Source organism: Ailuropoda melanoleuca, chromosome 2, assembly GCF_002007445.2.
Source record: "Ailuropoda melanoleuca isolate Jingjing chromosome 2, ASM200744v2, whole genome shotgun sequence".
Classification (NCBI taxonomy): Eukaryota; Metazoa; Chordata; class Mammalia; order Carnivora; family Ursidae; genus Ailuropoda; species Ailuropoda melanoleuca.
The window spans coordinates 192,942,955-192,961,258 of NC_048219.1; the positions used below are offsets into that span (position 1 = coordinate 192,942,955).

The following is an 18,304-nucleotide window of genomic DNA, read 5'->3' on the forward strand; positions in this document are numbered from 1 at the left end:
CAAAACCAAATGAAGGAGTGCCGGTCTGCCCTCATGAGTCACACTGCAGACCCAGGAGAAGAGCCTGACGATGCCAGACACGAGCGAAACGATTCTGAGGAAGTGAACGCCTTAGCGCAGAGCCGTCCAAGGAAGCACAACCCAGAACGAAGACACGGAAGAGAGAACCACCGCCTGAGACATGCGACCTCGCCGCTGTATGAGGCCACCTCTGTGTGTGACCTCAACAATAAACTTGCAAATGAAACTGCAAATTAATATTTTATGCATCAAAGACTGACGCTAGATCTCGCCAACTCTAAAAGTGCCGGAAAACGGACAGTGGCTGAGCAAAAACTGCAGCGGGCGTTGGGGGGAGCAGCGGCGCACGCCCTGAGCTGGAAGCCGAACCAGGGTGGAAAGTGGGGCCCTCTCTCAGACCGAAGACATAGGGCAACACTGGGAAAAAAGGTTACACAGATGAAGGCACACCTGGAAAAAAAAAAAAGCCAAGACTGCAGTGGGCAAGGCGAAGAAAAGAATATAACATTTATATTCCACATAATATTTATTAGACCTGTCCACAAGCTTCTACCGGCATCTAAGAAAAGCCTTCAACAACATCTTTTAGGGAGGGGGCTGTTTTAGAGAACCCGAACTCTCTACTACAGGACCTTGGAAACTAAGAAAGCAGCGAAGACAGGCAGCATGATAGGAATCAGCTCAAACTAAGCACAGAAACCTTGAGAGCTGAATTAGACCTGAATTAGACCCTTCGTCTGACAAACTAGCGCCTTGGCAAACATGGCACAAGCATATGGGAATGATGCTTGTATGACGTTCTCGGCCGAACGAAATGGAAGGTAAAGGACAGGAAAGCGTGAAACAAAACAGTCCTTCCTCAAAAATGTCTGCAACTAAGAGGGTTTAGCAAGATGGCTGGTTTATAAAATCAATAAACTAATGGTAACTGCATTTCATACACTAGCCTCAAATAGTCAAACAAATACAAAGTTGAGACACAGCCCCACAGAACATTTCCCTGGTAAATATCAAACAGAAAGTCTGACTTTTTAAATATCCAGATACTTTTTACTATCTAAGTACAATGAATGGAGCACGAGAAATGCAGACGGATGTTCTGAAAAGCAAACAATGCCAACAAAGAGAATGTGCACCCAGAACACTGTTGTCACCCAGAGAAGCTGTATTCCTGTATGTGGTGCAACTTTTGGTTAACAATACCACCTGTCTGGTAATCGGGAAGACGTCATAAGCATTCTACATCCTACCACCGTGGTTTGTAACTCACTGTGCTTTACGTACAGGTCGGAAAACTGGTTGAGAGTTTGGGGTTGTTGTGTAACACACTTTGATTCTTTCCATTGCAAATAATTGGAACTAGATTTCCAGGAAGTGCTTTCCCTTAGAACATCTGCAAATTCTTAAGAAAATTACAAAACCTGGGGTGCCTGGGTGGCACAGCGGTTAAGCGTCTGCCTTCGGCTCAGGGCGTGATCCCGGCGTTATGGGATCGAGCCACATCAGGCTCCTCCGCTATGAGCCTGCTTCTTCCTCTCCCACTCCCCCTGCTTGTGTTCCCTCTCTCGCTGGCTGTCTCTATCTCTGTCAAATGAATAAATAAAATCTTTAAAAAAAAAAAAAAGAAAATTACAAAACTTTTTCAACAAGAAGCTCTAAAATATGAAAAGACACATCTGACTTACGTATGTAGCTTCAAAACCGTACTACTTCTGAGAACGGGTGTCGTGTGTGTGAACACTAACAAGCTGACTCTAGAAACAGTCACAGAAGAATAAAAGGCCAAGACACTCCTGAAGAATAACACCACATAAGAAGGCTTGCCCTATCAGATGTCATGACTTAATACAATGCTACAGAAATTATCACTGTGGTACTGGCCTCGGAATAGAAAAAAAGAGCAATGAAACAGAAGAGATGGGTCCAAAAGGACTCTTACATAGATAAACAACTGATCCATCAGAACTGGAACTGTGGATTGGTGGGGAAAGAATGGATTATTCAATAAATGGTAATGGGCAACCTGGTTAAAAAAAAAAAAAAATCACACACCATTCATAGGAAACCATTCCAGGAAGACTGAGAAATTTCAAATGTAAAAGGCAAAAATATAAAACTTTTAGAAGACAGTATAGGAGGAAAATCTTTATCATCTTTGGCTGGTGCATTGAGAGACAAAGAAAAGCAAGGAACAGTTACTGATTACAGGAGACCTAAGAGATACGCTAACTAAATATAATGCAGGACCCTGCACTGGACACTGGAGTGGGAAGAAAATGCTGTAAAGGATCTGGACGAGACACCTGGTGGAATCGCAGTATAAACTCCTTATTAGAGAGCAGTACCATCTCAATGTTAAAGCTTCTGACTTTGATCTCCGCTTAGGTAAGGGAATGCCCTCGTTCGCAGGAGGAACCACTGAAGTGTTTAAGCGTAAAGGGGCCTGATGCCTTCACCTTAATTTCAGGTGCTTCAGTACTCATAATGTTTACTGTGTTTGTGTTTGCACAAATTTGGCAAATGGTTAACAACTGAAGGATGCAGGTGAAGAGTATATATAGAAGGTGTTTCCATGATGCTGGTTATTTTCCTGTGAGTATGAAACTATTTAGAAATAAAATTTTGAAACTTCTAACTGCATTAACTTTCCATGCCTATAAAAATTTCCTAGGGTAAATATATATAATAAATGGAAAAAGATGATCTTCACCAAAATAGTAAGACTAGAACTAATTTCTATGCTTACTTGAAATTGCCAGTTTCCCAGATGATCGACATCCTTAATGTACACGTGGTAATGTCCTCCATAGCAACCGCCTTTATGTATAATAACCGAGAAGAGGTCATATACATACTCCAAGTCATCTGAGTCACTCTATGAGAAAAAGAGCATAAACGGTGATAGTTTATGTGAAACGGAAAGATACATGAATTTCAACTATTAAAATAAGAAAACTGTTCACTACTGTTGTTTAAGGGTATTTAAGGGTAAATTAAGATAAATTTGAATAAGTGGCTTTAAATTTAAAAATTTTTAATTCTTAGATTGAAAACGGTCATTCATCTAATACCGGTCACGTGACAACCAAGCAAATTCTGCCTCTTAAATATGAGAACACACAAACTGTTATTTTTATGTACTTTGGCTAAGATCATGTAAGCCAAAGCGCTAATAAAACACACACCCAATGCATCTGCGATAGTTTTAGCAAGAGAAAACCACCTTAGTATTATACCCACTATGCTGCTTTAGAAATGTGTTCTTCAGCTGTTGAATTTGTCCTGTATTCCAACTAGACAGTCATCGGCCTCAGAGTCAGAGCCCTATCCACTGTCACCCTCCTGACACTCTGTGCTCCGCGTCACAGGAACTAAGCAGTTATGAATACTAGCTGTTTGTTTAGAGGCCGTTTAGTGGGATGAACAGTTTCTTTCTTCTATGATCAATCTTTTCTATAATTAATGTGCTCTTTAATTATGACTGATCCAACTGATGAACACTTACATACTGGCATTAAAAAAAAAAAATCTAGGGGCCTCCTGGGTGGCTCAGCCGTTAAGCGTCTGCCTTCGGCTCAGGGCGTGATCCCAGGGTCCCGGGATCGAGCCCCGCATCAGGCTCCCTGCTCCGCTGGGAGCCTGCTTCTTCCTCTCCCACTCCCCCTGCTTGTGTTCCTTCTCTTGCTGGCTGCGTCTCTGTCAAATAAATAAATAAAATCTTAAAAAAAAAAATCTACTTTAGGGTAAAAGGTACCTTGCATGTGAATACACTACTTGAAAGGTGCCAATTAGCTAAGAAACTTACTCCCTTGAAACACTGTACTTTTAAAGTAAGTAGTATTTTTTAAATATCTGGTTCAGGCAAAAGATGAGAGATATAAACAAAGATGCAAAGTGACGATTTTTTTCATTAATATAGAAATCAAAAAGTAAAACTATGGTCAATTTCTTAGCTAGTGCTCAATGGTTCACCTATTTCAATTTTGTTATTTCAAAGCATGTTAGAATAATGTGACAAACTACCTTTTTGAAAAGAGCTAAAATTTTTCCATATGAGATGATGCATGTTAACTAAATCTAGTGTGGTCATTTCACTATGTATATAAACCAAACCGTCATCCTGTACACCTTAAATGTACACAGTGATGTCTGTCAATTATTTCTTAACAAAACTGGAAAATTATAATTAACTCAGTTATACTGCAAAAAAATTATTGTTGTTGTTTTTAAGTAGGCTTCACACCTAGCACAGAGCCCAATGCGGAACTTGAACTCACAACCCTGAGGATCAAGACCTGAGCTGAGATCAGGAGTTGGATGCTTACTCGACTGAGCCACATAGGTGCCCCCCCCAAACCGTTTTATTGAGGCAGTAAACGGGGGGGGTATATTAACGTACTCTGGAAGAAACCCAAAAGGCACAGCTATCAGGCTTGAAGTGGAGGAAGGCCCATCCGAATTTAAGAATAAAGAAAATATGATTTTTATACAAAGAAACTCAATAGCTACTTAATAAACGTTCTTTCTGGTCTTGATAAACATACTAGTAATGATTTGTAATAAGAAGTGCAGCAGTCTCATGGCTCTGATCTTGGTAAGTATAGCAATTATATAGAAAATATTTTAAAATGGCTTATAAAGTACATTGATTGTATAATTAATTTGTTTTCAAAACTTTCCTTCCTGTATCTCAAAGATGATAAATTCTAGCGAAGTTCCAATTAGCTATTCACTTTCTAGATGTGTAATTCATTATTGCGTCTCATGTAAACTAAATCCAAATAAGAAAGTACTAATTAATCATCATTTCTCCTAATGTAGGATCATTTCCCAATGTAGGGTCATTTCTAATTTTGTTCTTAAATTTTCCTTTCAAAGATTTTTCAAGGAGAGTTTAATAAAAAGAACTGAGAACAAATCCATACTTCGGAAATCAAAAGGACTGTAATAAACCAGTAGTTCTCAGCTGGGACTGATTTTATCCACGCTTTCCCCCCAAGGGGAGGCATGGACACTTGGCAAGGTCTGGACACTTTTGTCACTACTGGGGGTGGGGTGGGAAGGTGGGATGCTACTGTCATCTAGTGGGCAGAGGCCAGGGATGTGGCTTAAAACCCTACAACACATGGGATACAGCCCCCACAACAAAGAATTACCCAACTCAAAATATTAACAGGGCCAGGCTGAAAGATTCTGCAATAAGCCAACCGAAAACGAGGCCAATAAAAAAACCCTCAAGATTGAGAGGAAAAAAGAAAGAATTTCACAATAAAATAGTTCAAACCTGTTCACAAAAAGGCTTGAGATTGATCCGGACAGGGAACGTGTAACAGCTAGTTTCCTTGTATCGTTCACGCTTCACAAAATCAAAATTAAATCTTAATAATGAAACAGTAAGAAAGGGAGGCAGCTTACGTAATTTGGCAGACTGTTGAAAGAAAAAATTTTTATGGTTTTTTTTAAAAGCAAAGTTATAGAAAAGAATACATAATGCTTCTTAAGATATAAAAAAGCAACCCGTGACGCAGTTAAGAGAAATGTGTGCTTCAATCACATAAATTTATCACTTTGGAATCAAGACAGCTCTTGACATTAATTCTCTCTTTTATATGACTAAAGGTGGTATCACTCATTTATATTAACAACTAAAAATTTACAACCCAAGTTTATGGTTTTGGTGTTGATATCCTAAAATCAAAGCTACCAAACATGCGTGTTGTAACTGGTGTTCCCCTAACACTGCTCCTTCCCTGTGAGTCCTGGCCTCCTCAGGGCCTCCGCTTTGCCTAGCACGCACATGGTCCTTTTATTTACTGAAGGACTAGAGCTCTTCACCTGGGACCTACGGACCTATTTCAGTGGATCTGAGTCCTTGAAGTAACATGGTTTGCATACAAGTATTTTTATGGGGAGAAGATCCACAGCTTTCATCAGACCTTCAAAGGGCTCTCACGCCCCAAATGTTAAGACCCACTGACTGTGGTTTTGTAATGACTGTCCTTAAAAACAGGTAAAAAGATATTTTTTATTTCCTTGCTTTAAAACAAAATGCTAAATGAAGATGCTTTTTATTGAAAAGTCATCAGCTTTCCCCAAACCCTTAGCACTAATGCTGTGTTGGGAAGGGGGTGGCAAAAAAAATCCTTCCCATCTATAAAATCATCCTTAATTATAATATTATCCTTACATATAAATATCTAACATTCCTAAAAAGAAATTTAAAACAATTCCACAAATTGGGGGTTAAAAAAAAGTTAAGTGAAAAAACAGCAATGTAACATGGCAGATTTTCCAACATACTAAAAAAAAAAATCTAAAAAAGCCGAGTATCTCATCTATACTACAGCTGAGAAAAGTCTGCTCAGAATAAGAAAACCTACATTAATTTAGGTAGCACAACCAAATGGAAATTTAGGATGCAATTTTAAAAGTATTGAGATGAAAAAATTTCCACTGAAAAAGAATTAAACCAGTAACATAAAAAGTACATGCCAAGAACTGCTTTCGTTGAGCTAAAGGTTCTTGTTTCCTAATGTGCAAATTAAATTCAACCAAAATTAAGAATGTATTTAAGTATCCTTCCAAGACTTTTCATCTTCTGACTTTGATATTTATTAGCTCCTAGTTTTAACACCCAAGGTGAAATATAAAATAGATAAGCAAAAGATAAAACTATTTGCGAGTCACAAAGTGGCAAAGGCTGGATGGAAGTACATATTAAGCATTGTAAAGTTCACCCTGGTTTCCAATCCTATTGTGAAAGCTACAGGCATGGAGTTTTGGTTTTTTGGGTTTTGTTTTTTTTTTTTTTTACATTCTCACTTACAACCTCCAGGATCTAAATCAATATTGTATGCTATCTGACTCAGTCCTCATTCTGTCTGTTGGAAAATCCAATAACTGTCAGCTCAAGGAACGGTGCTCTCTGTTACAGATAACTGCAAAGATGCATCTTTTGTGGTAGCTCTATAAGCCGGTTTTATATCAGCTGGAGAGCCCATCGCATTATCCGGGAGCTGTGCAATAGTTACTAAGGCTCGTCCTCCTCTCACCCCTTTAGTAAGAAACCCAGAGGTACCCTGTCAAGGCCTTGAATCGGCAAGATGAGTACTCCCCACTGGGGGAGGCAGGAGGGGCGTGTTAGACTTGCTAGTCAGGGACGGTGCGTCCATCAATACTGTGAAGTGACTCCGCGTGCAGAAAACGAAGTAGTAAGCACAGAAAGGAAAGCTCAACAAGCTTCTTGGCAGAAATAAACACCAACAGCCTTCGTCCTAATGTTACTTTGCAAAAAAGCAAGGATACAGGGAGTTTATTTAAAAAAGGTACATTTAAGAAACCCTGAGATACAGATAAATTTTTCCTGGGAGAGAAAGAAGTTGAGAGAGCCTGTTGGGTTGAAAGCTTAAAAAAATTCTTGATTGCAAAAAATTAAAATACAGATGTATGTAGAATGTAAATGTTTTTTCAATCCTTAGTTGCAATTAAGAGGTTCACGTGTATCTTCCAGACTTTCCCATACAAGCTGACTTCACTTGGCAAACCTTCATGCTACCAAGTACTGAGTGGGCCCATGGGAGAAGGCAGGTATCTGTCTTACCTTTGTGGCTTTAACCAGCCTGTCACAAGTCCCACAGTGGTATAAATTGTCACAGTCAAACACTTCCTCTTCTATGTACATGGTCCAGAGGGCATCTTCCAAACCTGACACATTTTTGACTGCTACTGTTAGATCTAAGAAGTCTTCCTGAAATACACACAAATATAATACTGAAAAAAGAATTTCACAGCGGTTCACGAACACATCACCAACTCCTACATATATCGGGAGTAACAGATACCTTTTCCCTAAAACACTGTATGTATGAAAAGTATAGACCTCCCGATCAGATATTGTGAAATTCATCACACAAAACTACCCTAAATCAAATTATAATTTGGCTTAAAATCTGTCAGGATTTTCTTAAGTTCACTGTAGCCATAATAAAACCTATTTTAGCAGGAACTAGAACAAACGACTGAACACACATCTGAACCGAGAAGTGTGCAGCGCTTATTGGTTCTGTCTTGGTCATGGGCAGGGCTGGAGTCTCTAGTGCAAACCCCACTTTCTCCTCTTCTTCTCTAAGGGCTGGCTTAAGATATACTAGGGAAGTTGTAAGAAAAAAACTGTTTTGACCCAGGACAAAAAGGTATTTTTATGAAAATTAAGAGGAGAGTACTTTGCAAACAGGAGTCTATAGACTCTATTATAACTACATTTGAATTATAACTCACTTATAGTAATAAACACTTAAAATCTGACAAGTTTACTTCATTCACAGTTTTGTGTGTGTGCCCTAGCATTACTCTAAGGGGTTATTATAGGGACCGTAATAGTTCTAACTAGTTCATGGTAGAAATCTAAAGTAATACAAGCAACACTTACATACAATTTATAATATATATGTAATAAAAGTTAAATGCTGATAATTATGTGCCTTCATATATATTATTTCTTGAAATTTCCTTGTGAATTATTACAGTATAGTTAAGTCAATCATATGGTAATCTGAAGACATACAATGTCTTAATATTTCCAAACTAGGCTGACCAAACCCTCTAGTAGCACAGGCAAAAAGGACCAAAAAGTATTTTTTATCCCCAACTCTTTCACAAAAAGCAGAAAAAGAAACTATGTATCCAAAAAAGCAATTAATGCAAAATTTAGAAAATGGCATTTAATTTTTTACTCATACAAACACAGCAATTTTCTATAACTCTTGCCATAACAAAAGGAGATTTTTATTAAGGGACTTCAGTGATGCAATCACAAGCTGTATAAGATTTATAGAACAAGTGGAGATTATTCTATTTCATGAGCAAATTTCCAACTTCTAATTTCCAATGAGATTAAATAGACAACATAAACTCACACATACAAATTAATTTTCTGAAGGACATTAATAAACGAAATCCAATATTTAATTATAGATGCTTATCAGTGTAAACATTCCTTAGTATTCTCTATTTTTATTACTTCCCTAATTAACTTTTGTTACAATACTCCCACCAACCATGATATTGGCTTTTCTGATGAGGGCACAGACCTCTACCTATAAACATCCCCCAAAGTTATTTTCTAAATATCAGAGTACTGAATAAAAGATTAAAGCTATGCTTTAAGACATTTCCTTCTTTCAATTTATATGAAGAAATCTGAATTATAAATTTAGGATTGAAGTGTAGTTAGAGTAAAAGAAAAAAAACCTGATAAGGTTATTTCTAGTAGAAACACTTAGCTCCTCACGTGGTATACAGATCACAGATTTAATTACGTGCGTTAGAACTTACGATATAACTTATTACTACAACACGCTTGCATATTCACCTGCTTTTCACTGACATTCTTACACTCTTTACAAACAACCTGGTTAACAACGGTTCCATGATACAGACGATTGATGAGGTCATGGCCGGAGGTCCCGACTAAAGAGGTTTCCAAAGCACTAAAGAGAATTCGATTCAGTTCCTGCACATCATGTTGCCTCATTTCCTATAAAACAGGTAACTTTTAAATGTAATTTTGTGCTTCAGGTTTGTAAAAACAGATTTTTAAAGTGGTATTAGTTAAAAAACACAAGATTTATCTAGAAATCCAAAGGTAAGCCTTGATCAAATATTAAGGATGACTAAGCTAAACAAACCGAGATCAGGTTAAGAGATCACCACTTTTATTTTCACTCCAAAATGAAATATGAACGGTGGTGTTCAGTGTGTACATATAACTCAACTCACTCGAAACAGGAAAGTGCTTTTATTCTTGTGGGAAACCACACCCATGGCCACACCACAGAAGAGGGAAGAACACGACAGGCACAGAGCAGTCTCTAAGAGCTGGCAGCGTATGCACGGTGAAATCTCCCTTACGTCAGGGGATCTGAATTATCAGCATTTGAAAAAAACCAGAATTCACTACTTGCATATATAGACCAAGTAACACAGAGATGAGAAAAATTCTGATGGCACTCGCTTCACTCCACCATGAGTCTTGCAACTGCGTGAAGACAGACTGATAAACCAGAACGAATGATAAACCAGAGCCAAGGGGGACACCAACCTCAGAAGTGGAGCAGAGGAGGAAGGGGGGTGGCCAGGGCAGGAAATGAGGTCACAGGAACCAGTGGGAACTGGTGCTTTGATGGGGGGGAGCGAGCACTCCTGAGCCCGCTGAGAGCAGAGAAGTGTCTCCTAGAACTTGGCACACGGATGTCATGAATGACTTCGACCAGAAAGGCAGAAAGGAGATAGAGGAACAAATGGAAGGTGCAGGAGAGATCATAAGCAAAGACAATTTTAAAGAAAAGCACCACATGAAAAGAAGCTGATAAAGTGGATGAAAGCTGGAGCAAAAGTGGGCCTCAGGATCTTTTTCTTGTTTTTCAACATACAAGACACTAAATTTCTCCAGTATCACTGCCTCTGAAGGGAACCTGTGCAAGTTTTCAAGCTCTGTTTCCGAACTATTCTAAGTCTGGCAAAGGCGCCTCTGAGTCCCTCTCCACCAGTCCTAGCAGGTTTCCTGCGAGATTTTATTCAGAGATTAATAAATAAGGGTTTCACTGCTTTAAGTGTGAAATCAGCGACTCAGTGTAAGCTCAGGATGGAAAATCCATCAGGTGATGGCGAGATTCAAAAAAAACCAATGTGGCCCATCCCTCCAGCAGGATATTATTCGACAATAAAAAGGGATGGCGTGCTGATACATACTCTAACCCGCCTGAACCTTGAAAACATGATTTTAAGTGAAAGAAGCTAGTTTCAAAAGATCTCATATTAGAGAATTCCATTTCTGTGAATACCCAGAACAGGCAAGGTAGAAAGGAGGTGAGTGGTTGCCAGGGTCTGGGGGGAGGGTGACTGCTAATAGGTATGGGGTTTCTTTTTGGGGTGATGAAAATGTTTCAAAATTGACTGTCATGACGGTTTCACAACTCTGTGAATATACCGAACAACTGCGGACTTGTACCCTGAAGAGTGAATCTTACGGCACATGAACTGTATCTCAACGGAGCGGCCATCTTTTAAAACAAGGAGGGAACAAGGAATTAACCCTAAGCACCGGCCTTACACCAGAAACTTAACTGTGTGATATCCCATCTTCTTCAAAGCCCAAGCCCTCTTCCACCTCACAGCATTGTCTGGTTCAGGACTGCTCCTCACTAGAAGACCTCAGTGTGAAGTTTATTCTGAAGGCGATATAACAGTACTGTGGTCATTGCCTCTTTAGATTCTGTGATAGTCTCCCACACCTCTCTCTTGCAAGAATACATCTAATTCCACAAAAAAACTCGCGGCTCATCAGTATTGACCACAAGTACCTTTACTCACTGCTAACATGTTCAGCGTTCACATATAGTGAAGTGCCCTTTAGAAACTCCAACAGAAAATCAGAGAACGTCCACACACAGGAGGATACAGGAAGAAAATGAAGAGAGTCTGGAGAAAAGCAGGACAGGGAAAATGAAAAGATCTGCCAAGAACGTTTTCACCCTTTTGCTTGAAGCGAGTGTTCCAATGAGAATAGCCAGACCCAAACACAAAAGCACGTCATAAAGGCGGACAGAATTATTGCCAGTCAGCTCTCTGAGCCGATTAGCAGTTTGTTACAGAAATGCTCATTTCCATGTAGTGGACGCTGCATCCCAACTGGACTATATAAAGGGTAGAAATAAGGCCAGTTCTACTTCTCCCTCTATCGACAGCCCTCTCTCCCGTGCCAGGTCATAACTATTCATAAAATCCCGCACAGGGCAAGTGTCTAGAAACAGATCTCTGGCTTGTAGTTATTTAACATGGGAAGTAAATATTTAAACTATTTCTTCGGACCCTAAGACAAAATTAAAGGAAGTTAGATAACGTTATTAAACCAGGGTTTATTGCTGATAATTCTGTTCCTTGGAGAAGCTGACCTTCGTACCTCATTGCTGGTCCACCCGAAGCTGTCAGTCAGGTCTTCTGTGGATGCTGCATCCTGGTCTAGGAGCAGAAGCTGGGCAAACAACCGTTGTAACTGTAAAGGTATGATCCGAACCTGAGTGAGAAGCAAATGCATTTCTAAATGAAATCTGTTCGCGTTGGATGGGGTATTTTTAAAAGAACCGCAAACTAGTTTTCTCCTCTCTCCTAGCTCATTCAGTTCAATCCAGAGGAAGTTTAAAACTATTACACAGGGTGAAGTAAGATTCACTTTTCTTTTAAAAAATCCAAAAAGTTTTAGCTATCTGGAGTTTTCTACCTTGACATAGTACAGATCAATACGAATACCCACCCAGGCCCTAAGAAACCACCTGACTCATTGCTGCCAACCATTTCAGTCTCTGCTAGTTCACTCCTCTGAAACCTCTCAGATAGAGACACACTCCCTGTGAGGAAGATTCTGGTCACGACTCCCACTCACTGTGGAGTCTGGACACCTCAGAGGGCTGGCTCCCCCTGCCTCACTGTCTTCCTGCTTTATTTGGTGTGAGGAGGGTTAGGGCAGGCAGAGAAGGATGCTCAGAGCCTTGTGGGCAGACTGGACTTTCATATCTAAAGCAAGAATAAGACTTTAGACAATTTTATGGCAATTTGACGTCACCACATTTTTATCGTGTCTTACAAAGTATGATCTGCAAGAGATTGGGAAGAAAAGGAAATACAAAAAAAAATCTGACTCTTTGCATCACAGGTAGTTTGAGAAGAGCTGGGCCAGATCACAGAAAACTCCTATTAAGAAGGGCAGATTTTAGCCTTTATGAATGGTATTTAAAGCCTGGAAGAACAAGATTAGATATGCACTTATAATAAACCAATTCCTCACTCAGCTTATTTCCAGAATATCAAACAGAAAGAACACCAGTCTCTACTTTTTGTTGTTGTTACAAATCCATGCATTAAGTAGGTTTTCGGCTAGTGCAAATTTTTTTTTTTTAAAGATTTTATTTATTTATTTGACAGAGATAGAGACAGCCAGCGAGAGAGGGAACACAAGCAGGGGGAGTGGGAGAGGAAGAAGCAGGCTCATAGCGGAGGAGCCTGATGTGGGGCTCGATCCCATAACGCCGGGATCACGCCCTGAGCCGAAGGCAGACGCTTAATCGCTGTGCCACCCAGGCGCCCCTAGTGCAAATATTTTCTTGACCAAGCTAGGTCTATAAAGCAGTAGCAGCACCATATTTGAAGTAATTCTTTTTTGGAAGGAAGATTCCATTCAGTCGGGTATAGAGGCCAAGTCACTTTTTGAAAATAAAGATTAATATTTGGTAATTAATAAAATTATGAATTTCTATGAATAAAGAACTTAATTCCTTCCTTAAAAAACATTTTATGCTCCAAAAAAAGACCCTGTAAATACCTTTGCATCAGGTTTATCCTTATCCTCGAATGAACCAAGCTCTTCTGGGCCAAGGGAAAATAAAGCTTCTAAACAAAATGTAGAATCAGAGATATAAACGAAGTTATTTCATTTTAAAAAACCGTATTAGAGAGCCGAAGCCTCCAGTAAATAAAATCAGTTAAAGATTCAGAGTATGATTGTGGCAATATTTATATTGTTACTCTACACATTTTACTTCCTGATAACATTACTTTTAACCACCGACTCTATATATAAAATGTCATGCTAAGGTTTCAGTACAGAAGATCTATAAAAGGAAAACTATGTTTATAAAAACAGTAACATCAGAAATCTTCACTGGCTTCCTACTGCCTACTGCAGTGGGTCCCAAAAGCCATATGAAGAAATACACAATATATAATACTGTCACGTGTGCTCATTCAGAAGCCACAGTTGAGGCTTCCAACCATCCTTTCGAGAGAAAGGCCACCTTTAACTCTCAATGCCCTTACTTTTTTTGGTATAAGAATGTCTTTTCTGTGTTAAGGGTAACAACAGATGGTAGGGACCTTACCTGGAAAAATAAGTTGGTAACCCAGGACCAGTTTCCACAATTGTTTTATACTTCCAAGTCTAGGCGTGCCACCCACTGGAGATATCAGAATCTTATGGGAAGTCTGTATTCAAACTAGATGGGAACTCCTACTAGAAAACTTTGATCTACTCTAGGAGAGAAGGGATGGGATGGGTACTATCTCCCTCTGAAAACCACCACTGCCCTGGTTATGAATGTTAGATTCCTCCTGAGCTCCTGGCAGGAACTGGAAAGAAATGAACTACAAATATAAAGGTTAAAGCATAAAACCATACAAGGACTTTTGCAATTATTTCCCACTATTCTCAGCCACCCTGAACTAGTGCAGTGGAACCCAATCCAGCCCTACTCAAGATACCATCCAAAAAAGTTCCAGAATTATTCTCCCCACCAGTAATCTGCTAATGCTTACCCCTTCCAAATTCTATTTTCTCTTCAATAAGCATCAGGATTCCTATGAGGCCTTAGATGGAATGCACAGCCCACACTAAGATACAAGCCCATGTGCTTGGCCAGCAATCTCCTTTGCTGAGAGTAAGGTGGCCTGGGCTCTTGCTCGGTGGCCTTCTCCATTCAGCCTTATCCTTGCTCAGTGGCCCTCTCTATGACCCGGACCGCTTGCCCACCAATCACCCTTCTCAGTCTCTTTTTAAGGCTACTTTTCGATTTCAACTATATTAAAACTTGGAAAACTTTTATTCTCCCTAGTAATCTGTTGAAATGTATGTTGAAAAATCTGATGGTGGAGTAACCGAATACATTAGGGAGATATTTTTATGGAGAGAATGGAGTCAAGGACAAATGCCATTACTCTGAAATCCCACTACTCTGAAATCCCACATGCAGCTTAATCCGTTCAAATAGCCCTGGGAAGGGGATAATGGTATTTACTAAATCTCTGGAGGCAGGAAGTCTTCCTAAGCTTAGAAGCAACAGAAAATGTCAAAAAAATTTGCTAAATTTGGTAGTGATGGGAAGAGGAATGAGATACAGGATACAAGATGAGCCAGGTTTTCTGTCCTCAGTATAAGGAGATGCTGTAGAGAGCTGAGGCAGTCATGCAGCTTTGTGGCTGAAGGCCCCAATCAGGGCCATGTGAAGGTAATGTTCATACTGAAATCAAGGGATCAGAGAGACTAAGACCCTTGTGGAGGAAGCTAATTTGCAGAGATGGGAATGGGACAAACATAAAGAAAAACAGGGGCAAGAAATCAAGGATCTAATGAGGTCAGGCTGGCTTCCTGCAGTGGTTGCAAGAAGATTCCCCTATATTCTTACTGTAAATCCCCCTTTTAATTGAGTTAATATGAGTGAGTTTGTTTCTTTTTTTTTTTTTTTTAAGATTTTATTTATTTGACAGAGACAGACAGCCAGCGAGAGAGAGAACACAAGCAGCGGGAGTGGGAGAGGAAGAAGCAGGCTCATAGCAGAGGAGCCTGATGTGGGGCTCCATCCGGGAACGCCGGGATCACACCCTGAGCCGAAGGCAGACGCTTAACGACTGCGCCACCCAGGCGCCCTGAGTGAGTTTGTTTCTTATACACAGTCCCTTATCTAACATTATGGGTCTTTGGACCTTCCAGATTTTAGAAAGTTAATATGAAGAAAGGGTCATAGTATGTTAACATTACATCCCTAGCAGGGTTTGGGATAAACAGTATCCATTAATCAAGGAGTTGACAGTCCTGTAATAAATGTATGAATATCCACCCAAGTGAGATAACTAAGACTATAAACAGCCTCACATCAGGACAGGTTCTGATACCAAACCAGTTCAGATCAGGTTGTCAGAACATTCTGGATTTCAGAATTGCAGATAAACGATTGTGGACTGTATAAATAATGCGACGCCCCTCCCCACTCCAAAAGGCAGGACAGAATTTTTTGGGTAACTTTGGCTGGAATGTTTATTACTTTAGAGAAATTTTAAAACTCAAAAATACAAAGAGCATAACAATAACGAAGGCTGGCAAAATTGTCTCTATGTTGTATTTTAAATTATAGGAATTAGAAAAGAAATCCGGGGCGCCTGGGTGGCAGCGTTGTTAAGCGTCTGCCTACGGCTCAGGGTGTGATCCCGGCGTTACGGGATCGAGCCTCACATCAGGCTACTCCGCTAGGAGCCTGCTTCTTCCTTTCCCAGTCCCCCTGCTTGTGTTCCCTCTCTCACTGTCTCTATCTCTGTCAAATAAATAAATAAATAAATCTTAAAAAAAAAAAAAAAGGAAATCCATTGCCTTATTTTTTGTTACTAAAAATTACTGTGCTTGTACAGAATATATTTAAGATAATTTAAGCTTCACATTTCCCTAGAGAGAGTTACCATTTCTTACATTACCAACAATAAACGCATACGGGGGAATACACCTTTAAGATAATTTGTAATCTTGCATAATTGATTATATGTAATGAGGCAAGGGTACATATTACTAATCAAAAGCATGTAACACAGCATACCTCTGAATTCAGGTGTGAAATGAAGAGTCTGAAGAAGGGAATTGAGGTAACAGGTTCCACCCTGATTTCTAATTCCGCTTAAATTGGTGAATTCTCTAGGAGCCGGTGGCTCCAAAGCTTTGGTCTTTAATTTCTTCTCTTTTCCATACTGATAATTTGACACACTGGAATAATCTTCTTCAAAAAGATCCCCAAACATTCTGAAACTAGATCCTACCCTTAAAAAAATAATGACATGTTAAACAAATGCTTTTATTTTTAAAACAAATTTTCCACACAGCTCCCCATCTTATACTTGGGAGTATCTATTAAAGTTTATCCAGTAGTTTGACCTTTGGAGACTGCAAGACCTGGATTTTCTCATCCCTGCTCCAAACTACCTAGGTGACCTCAGGCAAGTTACCTAACCTGTGTTCTTATAGGTAAAACGGGTTACCAACTACCACGCAGGATCATTTAAACCAAATGGGAGATTTTAAGAAAGGCATTTGAGGCACAGGATTTGGCTCACAATAAATACTAGCTGCTTTTAAAAAAGGCATAGCGAAAAAAGAAAGAAAACCCCTCATTACACCTCATCTACTGCTGGGCTGACAAAGCCAGTCCTAGATTCTGGGAGTTGACAAGGGTCTGGGGACCATCAACCACTTCCTGAAATCTCAGCTTCTCACACTTCTTGTACCAAATTATGACACTCAAAGGAATTACATGGAACAAATTAATTTTTACAGCAGTTTAGTACATGGTCCCAAAGCTAAAGAGCCGGAAGGAGGTTCACTGGGAAAAAAGGACTGCCATTAAAACCAATGAGCCTAAAGGCCCTCCACTATGTTTCCAGTGATGCCAACATTAGCTGCGGGGACCTACAGGACCGCTCAAGGTCTCACCTCGAGTGTGGAGGAGGGTCACTTGGAGATGAGAAATGCAAAGCGCCTAGCACAGTTCCTAAGGGACAGGAAGCGCTGAAATGCAATATTCCTTCTCAACCCGCTCCTCAGGAAAAAAAAAAAAAAAAAAAAGCACAAAAAAATGGAACTTGAAAGTCCGGCCTCGAGCTCGTGGTCTGGATTCCAGTCTCCCCTACGCCGTGGCCGTGACCAAGGCCAGGGCCTCCCGCCCTCCACGCCAGCACCCGGCCCAGGGGCGCGAAAAAGCAGAGGGTCGCCGCGGCCGCGTACCGCTAAGCCGACGCCAGAAGAGCGCCGCGTCGGGAGGCCGCCGGGGCAGCCCTCGCCTCGCCGTCCTCAGGCGTGCCGCCCACAGCGTCCCTGCGCCTCCCACGTCCCCACCCGGAGAACCCCAGCTGCCAGGCCCACTTACTGCCTAAAGCCCAGCACCACGAGCCGGCCCAGACCCACATTCGAAAGAAACATACGCGCCCCAACTGGGCGCAGCCATACTGGCGTGGGCAGCTCCCCCGCGGCCCGGAGCGTGGGCCATTTATGGAATGCGCGGACTACGTTTCCCAGGATGCCCCGCGGGAGCGCCGGCCTAGCCAGCCGCGCGGGACCATATGGGCAATGTAGTTCTTTTGCCCTCAGAGTGCGGAGTCTCGCGGTGGAAAGGCTACGTTGGAGTCCCCAGTGTTCTTGGGCGCGCGAGTCCACGGGTCCACTCGGTCAGCCGGCGACGCATCTAATCACATTTTAGAGCTTATATTTGCTGCTGTTCGCACTCCAAAATAGTCTTTTGGCATGGTTAATTTACAACTTACCTAAACATTGGAAAGCGTAGGGCTTCAAGTTTGCCACGTTCTTCGGAAGACATATTCCGAATGTGTCTCCAGTGAAAAATGTTCCACATAAACTTAAACCTGTATAACATCCTCAATGTCACTTTTGTCTGCACCAACTCTAAGTAGCATACACAGGAGT

The 18,304-nt window shown here is 40.7% G+C and overlaps 1 protein-coding gene across 15 annotated transcripts in view; it reads right to left on the reverse strand.

The window, feature by feature from the left end:
* Positions 1–17,875, reverse strand: part of USP40 (ubiquitin specific peptidase 40) — a 76,663-nt gene extending 58,788 nt beyond the window's left edge. For 8 of the 15 annotated variants that reach the window (XR_004623681.1, XR_004623680.1, XR_004623682.1 and 5 more), the window contains exons 1-8: positions 17,751–17,866; positions 16,431–16,648; positions 13,397–13,464; positions 11,981–12,094; positions 9,392–9,556; positions 7,622–7,768; positions 5,306–5,449; positions 2,768–2,896 (exon numbers count right to left, since the gene is read on the reverse strand). Coding sequence is in view for 12 of the 15 variants with exons in the window: in XM_034655427.1 (XP_034511318.1) it covers positions 2,768–2,896; positions 5,306–5,449; positions 7,622–7,768; positions 9,392–9,556; positions 11,981–12,094; positions 13,397–13,464; positions 16,431–16,648; positions 17,751–17,803 (1,038 nt within the window). In the remaining 3 variants the exon portion in view is untranslated. Of the gene's footprint in view, positions 1–2,767; positions 2,897–5,305; positions 5,450–7,621; positions 7,769–9,391; positions 9,557–11,980; positions 12,095–13,396; positions 13,465–16,430; positions 16,649–17,317; positions 17,424–17,608 lie in introns of those variants that run through there. The other 7 variants (XM_034655429.1, XM_034655428.1, XM_034655430.1 and 4 more) reach the window with 7 other exon arrangements.
* Between the last annotated feature and the right edge of the window lie 429 nt (positions 17,876–18,304).